Raw genomic sequence first — 17468 nt, forward strand, 5'->3', positions numbered from 1 at the left:
TGTTTTAGTGCATATACAAACACATTTGATGATTCTGATGATGTCTAACAAAGCCAAACATTTGTCTTAAGAAAGACAGCATACGAGTTAGTTCAACGAAAGCTAGATTATACAAAGAGCTAGAAATTAAATTACGGCTGATATCGACCAGAAATGCTGTTTCCTAGGTGTTCCTGAACGATCCTTTCACAGCTCTGTCTACTGGAATGTTATAAATTAGTGGAACATCAAAGGCCATCAAGTCCAATGCTTGCCTCCCCTCCAGAACTGTGCTGCTCACTGTCAGATGACCTACACATGACAGATTGAGGAGGGCGCTCTTTCCCAGTATCCCCAAGCAGTCACCTGAATCAGGTACTAACCCTGTTGGTGACAGGGCATTTACTATTCTAGAGCAAACCAAGTCTTCCAATTTTGGAAATCTCTGACTGCCCGATACTTTTCCCTTGCTGAGTTACAAATGTGCTTCTCTGCTTGGTTCTTGTTCTAATACATCATCTACAGAAAAGTCCCCTAAATCTTTATTCCCGTTTACCATCTCCCATCCTTCCCAATAATTTCTTCAGAAGCTAAATATCCTTAATTCCTTCACTTACTCCACATTAAATACTTTCAAATGATCCATTACTCCCTCTGTTATTCTCATCTGTATATCCTCCAATTTGTGCATACTACTCTTAAAATGTGACACCCAAAATGAAATGCAAACTTTAGGGTGATTCATGTAAGACAGAGACAGATACAATTTTGTGAGTTAATGAAGCAATGGAGTCATAGATATTAAAGACAATGGATATAACGCTGCAGACACATAATAAGATACAAAATTGCATCTTAAATGCGTCCATCTTTATGCTTAAAATTTCAGAGTATATTAGACAAAAAATGTTCACAAAAATACCCTATACATTTTATAGTCAGTTTTGGTATTAGTTTTATCTACATGCAAAGTTGTGAGAGAAAGAAATCCCTATTACTTACTGTTGCTATGCAAAATGTATTAAAAAATCAATGAAGAATGATTCGAAGGGCAGGCCCAGAACTAAAAACAAAAAGCAACAAAAATAAAAAGTAAATGTGCCTCTAAATAGACCAAAATGCCAAAGTGGGGAAGAAGGGAATAACCAAGTGTTCATAAGTCAGTGAGCATGAAAGCTGTTGTGTGACTGCAAACATGCGTCACTTAGTCTGAAATCTGCTCATTAATGAATTCTGTGCATTACCACAGGTAGTGAAATCATTAATTTATCAAATAGTAACAAAGAGTAAACTATATGAAAGGAGTGGAGTTCTTATAATCCTGAATCTGAAATTATTTGCCCTTCTAGAGTCTCAATCAAAAAGAAAGATAATAATACCTATCTATTCTGCTCTACAGGAATATTTTAAAGACTAAATGCCAGAATATGCAGAAGTTGAATGAGAGAACAGATTACGGAAGCACTCTGGAAGCTGTACAGCACTAGACAGTGTAAGCTATTTTAATAGCATAACACCTATGCATTAATAGTTCTACAATATTAAAAACAAAAACTTAATTTTTAGATGTTTTGCGCATGGCACATGGAATGACCTTCAGTGTCTCTGTGTTTTCTTCAGCTTAATTACTATCATATAATCACTAATTTTATAGTATTTAGTTTTCTCATACCTCACAGAAAAATTCAACATTCTCACTGCTGAAACAGCAATTCTACCTTTGTCATTCTAAATTATTTCCTTGAGATAATAGTTTCAAGAAAAGTTTCATATTAGATGTTTGTGGTTAGAATGAAAAGATTTCTGATAATACAGCCAATGCACATCATTATTCATATACTGAAGGTCCTGTGTTAGGGAACAAAAAGGATACCTGAAATTAGATACCTGATCGTATAGACTTTACCCTTTAGCTAACTAACCAAATCTTCATGGTCATTTCAGTGAATAGCAATATTTACAAATGCCGCAGTAGCTAGTAAGCCAAGAAATGTTTATTCTGCATCAAGAATGAAAGGACCATAATGTAGCCATATGAAAATAGTCCCACCAAAACATTTTGTGCATTCACCATTATCTTGGAATTTATTCCCTCATCCCAACTCTGCCTCAAATACAAGGAATGTCCACAAGGAATGCAGTTAATATCTGCATTTTTTAAGACTGATCTCTGTTGCTATAAGTCAGAAGCAAGTATTTTCTAAACTTGTAGATGTGAATTAAGACTTAAGATTTCGGGGGCGCCTGGGTGGCTCAGTGGGTTAAAGCCTCTACCTTTGGCTCAGGTCATGATCCCGGGATCCTGGGATCAAGCCCTGCATCAGGCTCTCTGCTCAGCGGGGAGCCTGCTTCCTCCTCTCTCTCTGCCTGCCTCTCTGCCTACTTGTGATCTCTGACTGTCAAATAAACAAATTAAAAATAAAAAAAAAAAAAAAAGACTTAAGATTTCGGTCCTGCATACCAAGTCATCTAACATAAAAGAGGTTAACAGGTTTGCAATACTAAACACAACGTGTGCACCTGATGCTTACAGGTCTGTGTGCACACTATCTACTAAACCATTACATTAGTCAGTGTGCTTCTAAAATCTTAAAATATTACGTTTATATATCTAAAGATGACAAAAATGAACCTTTATATATTTTTGGTTGAATTTAATATATATGTGTGATTTAGTAAACAAATCTGTACTACATTCAACTAAATCAATGAATGAGACATACAGACTGAAACAGTTTCAAACATTTGGTATTCCATGGATCACTGACATACCGAGCAAAGGAACACTACAATTAGGAAAGTCTGCAGCTGAGCACAAATAGCACAAATTGTGTCTAAAAAAGACACAAATTTTTAATCACATTTTGATTTATTACCTTGGTTTGTTAGGGGCAAGCTGTCGACTTGGCCGTCTAATAGACTGGTTTTGTTGTATCTTCATCGAAGTTCGAGGAGATGACCGTGCAAAAGGGTCTGGAGCTGGAGGCTTTTTAGGGATCTTTTTCACCAACCGACTAACCCATTTCTGCTGCTCCTCCGTAGAATTTGCTAACAACAACAGGTTCTTTGCCGTTGAGATATCATAATAAACTATAAAGAAATATTTGAAAAAAAATTAGTATGTCTAAATTCATCTGAACAATAATGATGAAGCAAGTAATTTATTATTTACCTTTGCAAGGTGCTATGATCTCCTCCTTTTTGTCCATGTGATCTTTATGACATTTAATATGGCAGCGCCGGCACTCTAAAGCAGGAGGAGGTTTAAACATATGCCACAATGGCTTCATACAGGCCTCACAGTTGGTTGGGAAATGATAGAGAGTAGGAATAAATTCATGTCCTTTATGGCAAATATAGTTTGATTTTTCTCCCACTGGCTCCACTGGAAATTCCTGTTCCTTCTTACTTTCTCCTTCATTGGCATACAGAATCTATAGAAAGCAAAAAAAATAATGAATGATTGCCAACAGAAATTATTTTTTAAGTAGTAACAATTCTTACAGTGTCAATAAAATAATATTAGCCTAAAACATTCCATGAGAAGAAAATGCATTTGATGTTCAAACATTAGTAGGTTCTGTCTAATCAAGAATTTCTACGAGAAAAGTCACTGGGACAGTCACTTGGCTCACATATCAAAAAAAAACATGCCTACTTATTTTCTCCACAACAGCTATGTTTTAGCAATTTTTTAAAAAATATTTTATTTATTTATTTGACAGAGAGAGAGAGAATGAGAGAGAGAGAGCATGCGAGGAGAGAGGTCAGCTGGAGAAGCAGACTTCCCACTGAGCAGGGAGCCCGACGAGAGACTCGACCCCAGGACTCCAGGATCGTGACCTGAGTTGAAGGCAGTTGCTTAACCAACTGAGCGACCTAGGCACCCCAAATGACCTTTAAATGGGACTAAAATTGAAAGGTAATCTAAAGAAGGCCTAAGAATAAAGAAATTTGATATGTCTTATCACACCAAGAACCTCGGTCTAAAGGTGAAAAAAAAAAAAACCAAAATAAATTCAACTAACCAAAAACAAAATAAAGTTATTTACCTGAAATATCCTGGGAATTTCTTTAGCGTCTGCTCTATATACATCTGTCTGTGTAACTGGTCGGACATGAAATAATTTGCTATAAAAGATTTTTAATAAAGGAATAAAATATTACCAAAGGATCAAATTACATTGGTTACCCTATACTTAGGTCAGAAGTTAAAAGCAATGACTTTGACCCATGTTAGAAAGTCAGAGGATACACTGGTTCTTTTAATTCAATCACTCCTTGAGATTTTGAGTATTTCCAGGAAATCAGAAATTTTCTAGTTAGTTTCAGAGAACAACATATTAAAGACCCATAAAATATAGATGTTTTAGCTAACTCTATATCCCAGACTTTCATCTCTATGAAGCAAATACAAGAAAATGTAACAACAGTACAGTACAAGCTATATGAGTGTACCTATCTACATACTACAGTGAGTAATAAATAGCACTAATTTGACAAAAAAAAGGTCACATAATTCTCTTATACTTTAAAAGACAAAGGTTCTAAATATTTTAATAAAAACACTTACTCTATATCTAAAACCATGTAAGGGTTAGATTGTTCTTTATCTTGTTCACTGTCATAGAAAAGAATCTTCTTACTGCTTACAATCACATACTGTTAAAGAAAGGGAGGGAAGGAATTAATGACTAAAGTTAATATATATCTTATTTATTTTCTTTAAAAACAAATTCTACAGCAATAAAAATTATATAAAATACTTAAGTTAAATAACTTAGAAGTTCTCAATATACTTTTAGGAAAGTCTTCCTTAAAATAACAATAAATTTAGTTTGCATACACATTAAATAAGCAAATTGGACAGGAAATGAATTCAAATATATTTTGGACTGTCTTATCTTCAATCCAATAACACAGGTAACCTTATTGCTATGGTTTGAAATGTCTGTGTCCCCCCAATTTTTTTTTTTAAAGATTTTATTTATTATTTATTTGACAGAGAGAGATCACAAGTAGACAGAGAGGCAGGCAGGTGGAGAGAGAGAGAGAGAGAGAGAGAGAGAGAAGCAGGCTCCCTGTAGAGCAGAGAGCCCGATGTGGGACTCGATCCCAGGACCCTGAGATCATGACCTGAGCCGAAGGCAGCGGCTTAACCCACTGAGCCACCCAGGCGCCCCTGTGTCCCCCAAATTTTAATGTAAAACCCTAATACCTAATGAGATGGTGTTAGCGGGAAGGGCCTTTGGAAGGTGAATGAATAGGCCATGAGAGAAGAGACCTCCTGAATGGGATTAGTGCCTTTATATAGGGGCTCCAGAGAGATCCCTAGCTCCGTCCCCCTGTGAGAACACGGCAAGAAGTCTGCAATGTGAAAGAGGGCCTTCACCAGAATCCAACCATTTGGCACCCTGATCTTAACTTCCAGGCCCCGAACTGTGAGAAATAAATTTCTATTGTTCATACACTAACCAGTCTGTTTTGTTATAGCAGCCTGAATAGACTAAGACATTTACCAAAAATGAACATCACAATATCAATAAATCATAGTAACAGAGGAAAAGAAATTATTAGGGCTTCCTGTCATACCCAGAGTTGTTTTCCCACTGAAACAGCAGAACACCAAGGCCAACCGACTTTTGTTTTCCTACCACCAAAACCTGTTTTATTATTATGATGATGAAAGGTTGTTTGTTTGTTTGCTTCTTCATAAAGATATACAAAATCACATCATTCCAAATCAGGAATACAAAGTTTTATGTGTCTAAAAGTTCTAGTTATATGTATATCTTACAACTACAAATGTGAAATGGCTATGGACAAACCAAAAGCAAAATAAAAGAACCATATTCAAAAGTACCATTTACCTTTTTAACCCATCCAAATTTCTTAGTGTTGTTTCGTACAGGTAATGAAAGCCATCCTTCTAGTCTTGATTCTATAAATAAGCAGAAGATATGAGGATAAATTTAGCAATTCTCCTAAGAAAATGCGCAATTCAATAAAATTTTAATATAAAAGTCACAGAACAAATCAAATATGCCTTTCAGAATTTATCACTATACGCTATCAAGGCTGTAATAATACTGCAGGGTGAGTATAAGCAAGTTATGAAATGCCAAACAAAATCCAGGTTACAGCACATTGAAAATATATGTTCTATAGCTTATAAAGTCAAATGCTCCCTGATGACTACATCCATGCATCTGCGAAGTTGAGCAGAAAAGGTATAAGAAAGAGAAGCAATTCTCTATTCTCACTAGTGCACCTGTATTAGAATTCTTTATTTTTCCTTTGGAAGAGGCCTATTTATTAATATAGTGCATATGTATCTTCTTCAAAGAGAAATCATTTTAAGTGAGTAATTACATGATCAGAGAAAGTGGATGTTTTAAATGGCTAAAATAAAATGAAATAAAATTGTGTAAATTACTGATCAAATCTGGTTAGTGAATAGCAATACAACTAAAAACATTTCTAAATTCCAAAATAGCAAAATCAGTAAAATTCTAGTTCAACAAAGGAAACTGCCCGAATCCTCAGAATTTGTTCCAGTGGCATGTGACCAGTACCATTTAATGGAATAATTAGGGGCAACAAGTATTTCTGGAAGTTATTCTGATAGTCACGTACTGAACTGTGCTGGATGCTTAACATCCATTTTCTTGAATTCTTACAACCCCACAGGAAGGCCACACAGGGATGCACCAGACTCCAGAACCTATACTCTCTCACATCAACAACCTTCCAGACTCTGTGAACAGAAATGCTGTCATTAAAAAGTCTATATAGTGTACCTGTCTGGACATGGTCCTATACCAGCTTAAGGGACCAAATCAGATGATCTGTAACAATGAGTACATATGCCTGGGCAATGTGACAACAAGGTAAATACAGCTATTTCACTTTGCATTCAATTAGTAAGAGACTACATTTTACCTTCTATTCAACTGCTCATACACTAATTTCCTGTGGCATTTACATTAAACGTGGTTTGTACTTACATGAACTTCGTGTTAAATAGAGATTTTATATGTTTTCCATCTAGTTTCTTCATTTAAAACTCTAAGTCCTTTTGGGGCAGAGACTGGGTCAAAGTGTCTTGAACTCTCTTTTAAGGCCTAACACAATGTAGCTAAAACAATGAAAACCTACATACACCTCTCAGTCTACATGGTGGTTTTTTTTTTTTTTTATTAAAGATTTTATTTATTTATTTGACAGAGAGAAATCACAAGTAGGCAGAGGCAGGCAGAGAGAGAGGAGGAAGCAGGCTCCCCGCTGAGCAGAGAGCCCAATGTGGGGTTCGAACCCAGGACCTGGGATCATGACCTGAGCCGAAGGCAGCGGCTTAACCCACTGAGCCACCCAGGCGCCCCTACATGGTGTTTTTTGTGCTGTCACTCTTAACATGAAACTTCAGAAAGAATTTCTCGTTGGCTAAAAATGGATGACGCAGGCAATAAAACCAAATGCTCTTAAATGATATAAAGTCGACAAAATAAGTCTATCAAACGTAACAGCAACGCCATACGACAATACCTTTAAAACTTCTTTGCTCATGCAGCATTTTCTTTTTAACTGAGACCAGGACAATTTGTTAGAGTTAATGAACATTAGTTAATGTTACAAAGAAAAAAAGGGACTGAAATTAAGGGTAGCGGGGAAAACCTCAAAGGTGAAAAATTTTCAGGATATCACCTGTACCGTTAGGTTCCGATGAAATAGGTAAGTAAGGCAAAGATTCTTCTTCTGAGTCAGAATCAGAGTCAAGAAGCATATGAGAACTGGAAGGCTTAGTGGCAATATTGAGAGAAGTAGAGGAACGTTGGTAGGTGAATGACATGGATTCCATAGTGCGTGATTGAGTGATATGAACTAAACACCCAACATAAAAGGAAAGGAAGTAAGAATGCAGAGAAAAGAGAAAATAAAATGAAAATTTGAAAAAAGAGCTACCTATAATACATAAAGAGCTAATTTAAGTAACTAAATATGTGGAATTCTCTTTTGCATTTTTTTCACAAGAATTTTTGTCAAAAATCGAATATATAATGTAAGTTTAAATGGTTGTTTGAAGCCCACCCCAAGGAGTATGCTTTTTTCTTAAAGAAGTGACAAACATTTTTCTCAGAAGCAGTCACTCTCAGGACTTAACACAGTCAACTGCTTTATATTTAAGACAAAGTTTTTCAATAAAAAAATAACGTAAGAGGTGAAAATAAACCTGTACCTGGAAATCCATCATCTGCCTCAGCATCCCCTGGTCCACTGCCTATACTGGAACTATCCAGACCAATATGCAATGCTTGGAGCTGTGACCTCAGCTGCTCAATGTCACTATCTTTACTGTCCAGTGTCATCTGCAGTTCAATCCGAATCTGGCTCTCTTCAGCTATTTGCTACAAGAGATTAAATTATGTTAAATTAATTGGATACCATATACCTCATAATTTTAATTCAGTAACAATTATGAAGTAATAGAAATGTTTTATAACCAATACAATAAAATACTTAAAATACTTCTGATTCTTAAAAAAAGTCTTCAACGTAGAGTTCAAAAAGTATTCTTACAGCCTGCATTTCATTCAGTTCTTTCTGATACTTGATCATCTGCTGAGTCAGTTTTTCACGTTCAGATTTAAGCTCCATATGTAGCTTTCTGTTCTCTTTCTCTTTTCTCCGCACATCAGTGTCACTACCACGCTTGACGGGTTCTTTTCGATTCATGATCTCAGCCAACTTATTCACAGCCTTAAAAACATAAAAATAAACAGGTAATCAAATAAAATAAATCGTACTGATGGTTCTTGGTAATTCACCAACAGCAAGTTATATGACCACTAATAATCTCCTTCCCTATACACACGGGGCAACAGAGAAATACTGTCTATATTAAATAATATATTGCCTTCGTTATTCTTTATCTTCTTCCAAATTATGTTAGTTTTTCACTCTCATGTTTTCTGAGAAATGTAATTTAAAATGTTTACAGGTTGGATCTGATGTCACTTTCTACAATTTTAAGTTTTTAGTTTCAAGAGAGACTTCTGCTAGGCAGGTCCACTTCTATTCTGGAGGAAGAAAATTTTGCATTGGCATCATATTAGTAAAATAGAGTATGTCCAACCAGAGAACTGAGCATCTGAGACCCACAAAGATTCATGCTGTATATACACAGCCATAGAACTGGCAGAAGGATGGTTCAAGAGCCAAAGGTGCCTTTTCGAACTAACCCTTTCTTAGGCTGTCAGCAAATGTTCACTCAGTCATTTCTTAAAAGCAAAAAATTTACCAGATGACAATAAAAAATTAGGAGGGAATGTGATTTCACATGGAAAAATTACGAAACTTGAAGTAAACATTGAACTGAACAATGTTAGCCAAATTTAGCTGCGTGCAACCAGGTGAAAATACCAATACACTCAATGACCACTACAGCTAATCTGCAGAGGGAGATGAACTAGATTTCAAAATCCTCTTTACAGTTTGTCACACCTACTTGAGTTTTGAGTGTTCGCTCTGTGAGCAGCTGCTTCTCAAACTGTGCTTTAATAGCGGCTGCGCTGATCTCCTCATCTTTCAGCCGTGACAGCTCTGAAACACGGGGAAATGTCAAGATTATATTAATAACTACAGCAATGAGAAAACATTAGTCAAATTTAAAATCAACTTTATTCTTTGTTAATACATACGTTCTTGGGCATCTTTTAATTTGTTATTTAATTCTTCTTTCTCATTTGCAAGATTGGCAACATCACTAGTTAGTGTCCTGTTTGTTTCTTCAAGCTAAAAAATGAAAATGGAAAAATAATTATATCCCAATTTAAAAAATCTAAGTTATAAAGCAATCATTCAAAATAAAATTAGACTAGAATGATGCTAAAACTCTTATTTTTCTAAGTACATCTATCTCTACACTTTGTGGCTTTGTGGAACATTATGGAACTTCACTGATGAGAATTTTGCTAACCATCAGACTTCGTGAGTACCCCAGGAAGCCAAAACCTGCTCCTTCTCTCAAAAAGCCTTAGCAGCATTTCTAATGAGAAAAACACTTAATAAACTAAAAACAAACATTATAACAAAGCACTGTATTTCATCATCCAGAATAAACATATTTTAGGTTTTTTTTTTTTTTTAATTTTATGTATAGTTATCTGACAGAGAGAGAGAGAGCACAAGCAGGCAGAGCAGCAGGCAGAGGGAGAGGGAGAAGCAGGCTCCCTGCTGAGTAAGGAGCCTGACATGGGGCTCAATCCCAGGACCCTGGGATCATGACCTGAGCCAAAGGCAGAGGCTTAACACACTGAGCCACCCAGGTGCCCCAAACAAATTTTAAAATGGTAGAAGTTCTTTCAGAATATTTTATTTTATTTTTTTCAGTGTTCCAAGTCAGAATATTTTAAAACAAAATAAAATTTGACTAAAGAAGCTGACATCCTTGTTTATTATTATCACAAATCCTACTCCTACTCTTCTTTCCCACCCAAAAGAAACTGTATTATGAATTATGTATTTATACTTCCCACCCATGACTATACAGTTTTCTTACAAACACATAAAACAATAGTGTGGTTTTGTGTGATTATAAATTGTCCATAATCATACTGTATCTTTTTGTAACTGCTTTCACTGGACATTATATTAATTAAACTGTTGACTATAAGGATCTTAATTTATTTTAACTGAGCCAGAACTTCCACCTTCTACCTCATTTCATTTATCTATGTATTTGTCTATGGTTAAGACATTTGAATTTTGGAGGCACCTGGATGGCACAGCCATGTAAGCATCTACCTTCAGCTCAGGTTAAGATCTCAGGGTCCTGGGATTGACCCCCAAGTCTGGCTTTGCTTGGCAAGGAGCCTGCTTCTCCCTCTCCCTCTGCCACTCCCGTAGTTTGTGCTCTCTCGCTCTCTTTTCTCTCTCACATAAATACATAAAATCTTTTTTTTTTTTTTTTAAGATTTATTTATTTTTTTGGCAGAGAGAGACACAGTGAGAGAAGGAACACAAGCAGGGGAATTGGTAGAGGGAAAACAGGCTTCCTGCAGAGCAGGGAGCCCGATGCAGGGCTCAATTCCAGGACCCTGGGATCATGACCTGGGCTGAAGGCAGATGCTTAATGACTAAGTCACCCAGGCACCCAATGAATAAAATCTTTTAAAAGAAATGAAATAAGAAAATAAACTTCCACATATCCTTAAGAGCAACCCTCTCAGGTCCCCTCCCTGTTTGGGAGCTTTGTACTACTAATGATAAACTAAAGTTTTTCATTCAATAAACTTCACTTTGGGGCACCTGGGTGGCTCAAATGGTTATTAAGCGTGTGCCTTTGGCTCAGGTCACGATCCCAGGGTCCTGGGCTCCCTGCTCAGTGGGGAGCTTGCTTCTCCTCTCTTTCCCTTTGGTGCTCCCCCTGCTCTGTCAAATAAATAAAACCTAAAAAAAAAAAAAAAAAAAAGACATTTGAATTTTTGCTATTACAAACATTTATGCTGCTATGAAAACTGTGCCTAAATTTCTCCAGCATGTTTATCATAACACAGACTTTCTTTAGATTATGCGAACATTGAAACTTTCATATTTTGAATATTTAAAATACTTAAATAATAAATATTTAAAATTGCCATACCACTTACTATACTATGCCACCTACATTTACACTCTCCATAGTTGTAAATAAGAATGTCAGTTCCCACATGTCTTTCAAACACCTGAAATTAGTGAGATACTTAATTTTGCCATTATAATGAGTATGAAGTGGTATTTCAAAGCTATTTTATCCAGCCTTTCCTAAATACTAGTTAGATTAAGCATCTGCTTATGTTTTTAGGGTTTCCTCTTTTGGCCCATTTTTCTTCTGTATTGTTTAACTTTTTCTTCGTGAGCTTGAAGGAGTGCCACATGTGTTCCTGATACTAGCCCTTGTTTAATGAATACATTACAAATATCTTCTCCTTCTAAGTTGTTTGTTGTCTTCTGCTATAGTAAGTTTTAGATTTCATTCTAATTGCTTAAAATTTTTCTTTTTCACATTTAGATCTTTATGATAGCTAGAATTTGTGCTCACTTCGGCAGCACATATACTATAATAGCTAGAATTTATTTTTGTTATGTTGTAAAAGGTAAGGATCTAACTGTATTCCTTTCCCTTTAAAAAGAAAGTCATCCCAAACCATTTATTACAACTAAATCCTTTCCCAGCAATGCGTCTATTTGCACCACAAGCATATATCACAGTCCTGTATGTGCAAGAATCTGGTTCAGGCCTCCCTACTCATTTCCACTGAACGGGATTAAATATCATTGCTCTAATACCACACTTTTTATCCACTATAGCAATTTAATAACAGATTCAACTACACGATACTTTACTTCTCTTTGAAATCTTCATTACAATTTTTTTCTTTTTTTTTTTTTAAAGATTTTACTTATTTATTTGACAGAGAGAGATCACAAGCAGGCAGAGAGGCAGGCAGAGAGAGAGGAGGAAGCAGGCTCCCTGCCGAGCAGAGAGCCCGATGTGGGGCTCGATCCCAGGACCCTGAGATCATGACCTGAGCCGAAGGCAGCAGCTTAACCCACTGAGCCACCCAGGCGCCCCCTCATTACAATTTTTTTCAACCTGCATAGGAGTACCTTCATGGTAGTTTCAAGATTCTTTTCAAATAAACTTTGTTTAACAAGAAGAAAAAGGCTTATACGGTTTCTGTGTCTGGTATTTCCCTTTCACTTTAGTTCTTTCACTCTGAATTTACCAACAGGTAGACCCACTGGAAGTAGTTCTTTTTTGAGCCTCTGTCTGCCAAACACTGAGAAGCTAATGTTCAATGGATCCAAAATCCTATAGCTGGCATGTTAAGATTTTTCATTTCCATCTGTAGTATCTTCCCTGGTGCTTTTAAGGAAGACTGATGATAAAGTAATTTAATTAAAATAAAAAAATAACTAGATATTTTACTTACAGATGCAATTGTAGCATCTTTTTCAGTGAGTTCCTGTTTGTGTCTAGCCATCATCTCTTTGATCTCAAGCTCCTTCATGATTTTCTCTTTTTCCAAATCAGAATACTGCTCTTCAGCAATTGAACGAGCCAGCTGCTCAGAATCTGCTTTGGTCAAGGTGATCTCCAGTTGAGCAGCCAAGGAGTCCCTACGTTTTAATGATACATTATTTTAATGTCCAATTTTCATTAGGAAGTCAAAGTTTTTGTCTAATGTACTTCATCAACAAATTCTTACTTGCACTATTGTAGGTAGGCATTATTGTAGAAGAGAACATGACTATGAACAAAAGATACAAGGTTCGTAGCTTTACCTTTCCTCCTGTAAGTCCTGTTTCTTCTGTTGTAATTCTTTACAAAGTTTGGTCTTTTCTTCACATTCTTCTTTAAGTTCCCTCACCTGTGTTTTATAGAGGGTCTAAATAGCAAAACAGAACAGAAACATATCATTGCCACCACCACCACCATCATCTTCATCATCAATTTTATTTCTAAATTCAAAGTCTATCCAGACAAAGTCAAGTTGGACACATACAAATATGTTCCTGAACACTGAGCAATGCTGGGCCCTTGAGCAAATTAATAGTGAATGAGCCTTTCTGGTAAATCAACCAATTAACTAATTGAAGTTCCACTAACAATTTAGAAGATAGATTTTCAACTGGATATCGGACTGAGGTTTCTCATTAAATGACACAGACAGGCAGAATCAATAAAGAGGCAAAAAGATATTACTAATCTAGACAAAAAAAATTTTTGTTAGCTTAAATGAAATACAGGGGACATTACTACTTATTTTAAAACCAATCTAAAAAAGTACAAACATTAAAATGACAATTTTTCTTTCACTATGAAAATTCTACCTCAAAAAGCAATCATTTTTAAAAAAGCAATCATTTTTCCTATTATATGTTAATAAAAAAAGTGACTCAAAAAATCAGCTTGAATAGAAAGAATTATTAGGGGAAAAAAGCAATCATTTTTTAATCAACTTCATAAAGTATGTACTTAGAACTATTTTTCTAGCAATGATAATAGGCTTCTGTTAAGCTATCAATAGTCATTTGCCCACTTGTTCTTTTTATATGAATTGTGTAGAACAAAACAACCTATCCAAATCCCTGTCTGGTGTGTGCTCTAAGAATCTATTCTAAAGACAAGAGTCTTTCTAGTTCTGCAGCAAAAAACTTTTTTAAATTCTACAAAGATGATAATTTTCAAATTAATGTATCTGGAACTTACTGAGAAATACTGCTCTGCTTCAAGCTGATCCTGAAGTTCTTTCATTTGTCCGTCTGCATCTTGACGTTCTCTGTGGGGACATCGAAGAAAAGGTTCAAATAAGCTACACACAAAATAAATAAGCAACTCTTGAAATGTGGCCGAGGGAACCACTCGGCATCCCTGGATCCTTAAAAAAAAAACCAAGAAGTCAAATTATTTAAATAATACTAATCATCATTGCATTGTTGTTTTAATTCTCATTCTCTCAGGAGTGTGTATGGACTTTTTTTTTTTTTTTTTGGACTTTTGAAGTTATAGAACATATAACGATTCATCACTCCAACAGCTAATGAATGAAATGTGTTTTGTATGCTCTTGTGTTTTGAAATTTTGTTTTAATTTCTAACACAAAAAATATCATTAGATAAACTGACATAAATAAAAATTTGTATAAAGGCGTCCTAAACCAAATAGTGATTAAAGCAGTAATACTAATTTACATAGCCTCAACCATTCACTGTGATCAGCCATTTCTGCCAACCAAGTAGGAGAATTAAAAGAACACCTGAAAATCGGTTATCTTAGGATGAGTGAAAAAAATGACAGGGAGGGAAGGAGTGCTCATTTTTATGTTTAAATGTGGATGTTAACTACACAGATCTATATGTTTTATAAAAATTCATTGATTTCTACATATCATTTATGTTCTTTTTTCTGTATATATATTAATCTTCAATAAAGCAATAAAGTTAAATAAAAAATAAGTAAAATAAAAAGCAAGCCTAACAACACATTTAAGAGGTTGGGTTGGAGTAAGTTAAACTCTAGGGTTAAAAAAAATAAAACTAAAAATAAAACTAAAAAAATAAAACTAAAAAAAAATTAAAATCACATAAAAATCACAATTATTCCAACTCAAAACTAAGAGGGAAAAAAGCAAGCTGGAGAACAACACAACATATACAATACAATTAAAAAACACCCCCCCCCCAAAAAAAAACTAAAAAAAACTCATCCCTGTATACACTTAAAAGGATGTATATAGTAGAGACAAAGAAGGAGGTATGGAAGGATAACAAACAAACTGTTATAGTATGTTCTCTCTGGAAAGATGAACTATACTTGCATTCGTAAGGGGGAACATGGGGCACCTGGGTGGCTCAGTTAGTTAGCATCCAGCTCTTGATTTCTCCTCAGGTCACGATCTCAGGGTTGTGGGACTGAGCCTAGTGTCAGGCTCCATGCTCAGCAGGGAGATTCTGCAGATTCTCTCTCCCTCTCCCTTTGCACTCCCCACCCCAACATGTGCTCACTTTCTCTTCTCTCTAAAATAAATAAGGGGCGCCTGAGTGGCTCAGTCAAGTGTCTGTCTGCCTTTGATTTAGGTCATGATCTCAGGGTCCTGGGATAGAGCCCTGAATCATCAGGCTCCCTGCTCAGCAGGGAAGCAGGCTCTCCTTCTGCCACTCCCCCTGCTTGTGTTCTCTAGCCTTCTTTCTCTCTCAAATAAATAAAATCTTTGAATAAGTAAACCAATCTTTTAAAAAAATAAAGGGGAGCATATACTGTTTTCTCTTTCTTTTTAAATACACTTCTGAGTATTTTACAGGGAGAAAACATCTGAATGCCACTTGGATATTCAAAAATATATACAGCAAGAAAGACTCAGATTTAATAATTTAATCATACTCTTTTCAATCCGTGTATTACTTAAAGCTTTATTCTTATTCTCACTTAAGGTAATTTGGTCACTTTCTTTACTTCTTGGTTCTTAAAACATTGATAAAAAGGAAGTAATCACTCAATATCACTTGTCTGTGTTATATCTATGTTTTATTATTAAGGCGTGTACTATTAAACATGATGATTCTTATTTTTCTGAGTCAAAAATGTGAAAGAAATGTACATATAAAATATAAAAGGTCCATTTTTAAAATGATCTCATCATTACCAGTTAAGCCCAATTGCAGCAAACCTCAGTAGACTTTTAAATCATGAACTTGACAAGCTGCTATCATTCCTTTATATATAACTTTAAAATACTAACATTGACCAGGCATTTAAGAAAGCATTTTTTAAAAGAATAACCACACAGTATGCACATGGTTACAATTAAGCAGTACAGAATAGCACAGAAAAAATTACAATGAAAAAGCAGCAGTCTCCTTACCCTAATCATCCTCCTTAGCCTACTCCTACCACCCCAAGAGGAATTTCCTTTATTTCATTTCTGTGTTTTGTTCTTTTGACAGTTACCTCCACATCTCAGCTTATTTCTGGACACAAATTTAAAATATTACTTACCAATTCTCTGCTGTCAGGGTACCAAGTGAGCTCTTACCATCCCTAACCTCTCCCCACCCCTATAATACAATTGTATCATTGGCCTCAGCCACATAACCACGCTTTACTTCATACTGCATCAACCGTAAACCATAACAACCCCCCACCCCCGCGCCAGTTTTTGATGAGAACTGCAACACTCCCATCCTTTGTTTTTGAAATTTCATGAGAAAATGTCTAAATGTGGGTCTTTTCTTACTTATTTTCTGAGTCCTTTCAATCCAAAGACTTCTCTTTCAGCCATGGGAAACTGTTTTCTATTTCTTCTTTTTAAAAGATTTTATTTACTTATTAGAGAGAGAGAGTGTGTGAGCGCACATGAGCAGGGAGAGGAGAAGGAGAAGCAGACCCCCCCCCCTGCTGAGCAGGAAGCAGGACTTGGAGCTCAATCCCAGGACCCCGAAATCATGACCTGAGCTGAAGGCAGACACTTAACCGACTAAGCCATGCAGGCACCTCTATTATTTAATAACTTCCTTCACTTGGTTTCTCTAGACTTCTTTGTCTGATGCTAGAATTCCTGGGACCAGTCTCTGTGTCTTACCTATTTCTCTCATAACTTCCATGTCATTCCCTTTTGTTCCATGTTTGATGAAATTTCTTTGAATTTTTCTGTGAACCATCCTAATAAATGTATATGAGTCATTTTTAACATTTGACAGCTCTTCCTATTCTGGCTGCCCTTTTTGCATTATGTCAGGTTCTTGTTTAATGGAAGTAATATCTCCTAGAAGTTTTGATCAATACTACTTATTACCAATAGGCTTTTTTTGGTTTGTGCTTCTTTTGTTAATTTCTCTTCCTCCCTTGATATATTTTTCATCTGGGGATATGTTTCCTTTTTCTTTATCATAGTCTTTATCCTTAGTACTGCATACTATCCTCAAATGCTAGTGATACTTGGTTATTC

General features: G+C 35.7%; 1 protein-coding gene and 1 long non-coding RNA gene across 10 annotated transcripts in view; one reads left to right on the forward strand and one right to left on the reverse strand.

Moving 5' to 3' along the window:
- ROCK2 (Rho associated coiled-coil containing protein kinase 2) overlaps positions 1–17468 on the reverse strand; it is a 144888-nt gene that overhangs the window by 8783 nt on the left and 118637 nt on the right. For 4 of the 9 annotated variants that reach the window (XM_047744075.1, XM_047744074.1, XM_047744071.1 and 1 more), the window contains exons 21-33: positions 14234–14303; positions 13306–13409; positions 12954–13140; positions 9678–9771; positions 9485–9579; positions 8557–8736; positions 8216–8384; positions 7684–7860; positions 5850–5920; positions 4553–4641; positions 4032–4110; positions 3152–3413; positions 2856–3069 (exon numbers count right to left, since the gene is read on the reverse strand). In XM_047744075.1, the coding sequence (XP_047600031.1) occupies positions 2856–3069; positions 3152–3413; positions 4032–4110; positions 4553–4641; positions 5850–5920; positions 7684–7860; positions 8216–8384; positions 8557–8736; positions 9485–9579; positions 9678–9771; positions 12954–13140; positions 13306–13409; positions 14234–14303 (1791 nt within the window). Of the gene's footprint in view, positions 1–981; positions 1043–2855; positions 3070–3151; positions 3414–4031; positions 4111–4552; positions 4642–5849; positions 5921–7683; positions 7861–8215; positions 8385–8556; positions 8737–9484; positions 9580–9677; positions 9772–12953; positions 13141–13305; positions 13410–14233; positions 14304–17468 lie in introns of all 9 variants that reach the window. The other 5 variants (XR_007129885.1, XR_007129884.1, XM_047744073.1 and 2 more) reach the window with 3 other exon arrangements.
- On the forward strand, positions 174–3735 carry LOC125108364 (uncharacterized). The gene is made up of 3 exons (XR_007129886.1): positions 174–354; positions 1379–1471; positions 3705–3735. It is a non-coding gene; the product is annotated as an uncharacterized LOC125108364 (long non-coding RNA).

The sequence above is a fragment of the Lutra lutra genome, chromosome 9 (genome assembly GCF_902655055.1).
Source record: "Lutra lutra chromosome 9, mLutLut1.2, whole genome shotgun sequence".
Taxonomy (NCBI): domain Eukaryota; kingdom Metazoa; phylum Chordata; class Mammalia; order Carnivora; family Mustelidae; genus Lutra; species Lutra lutra.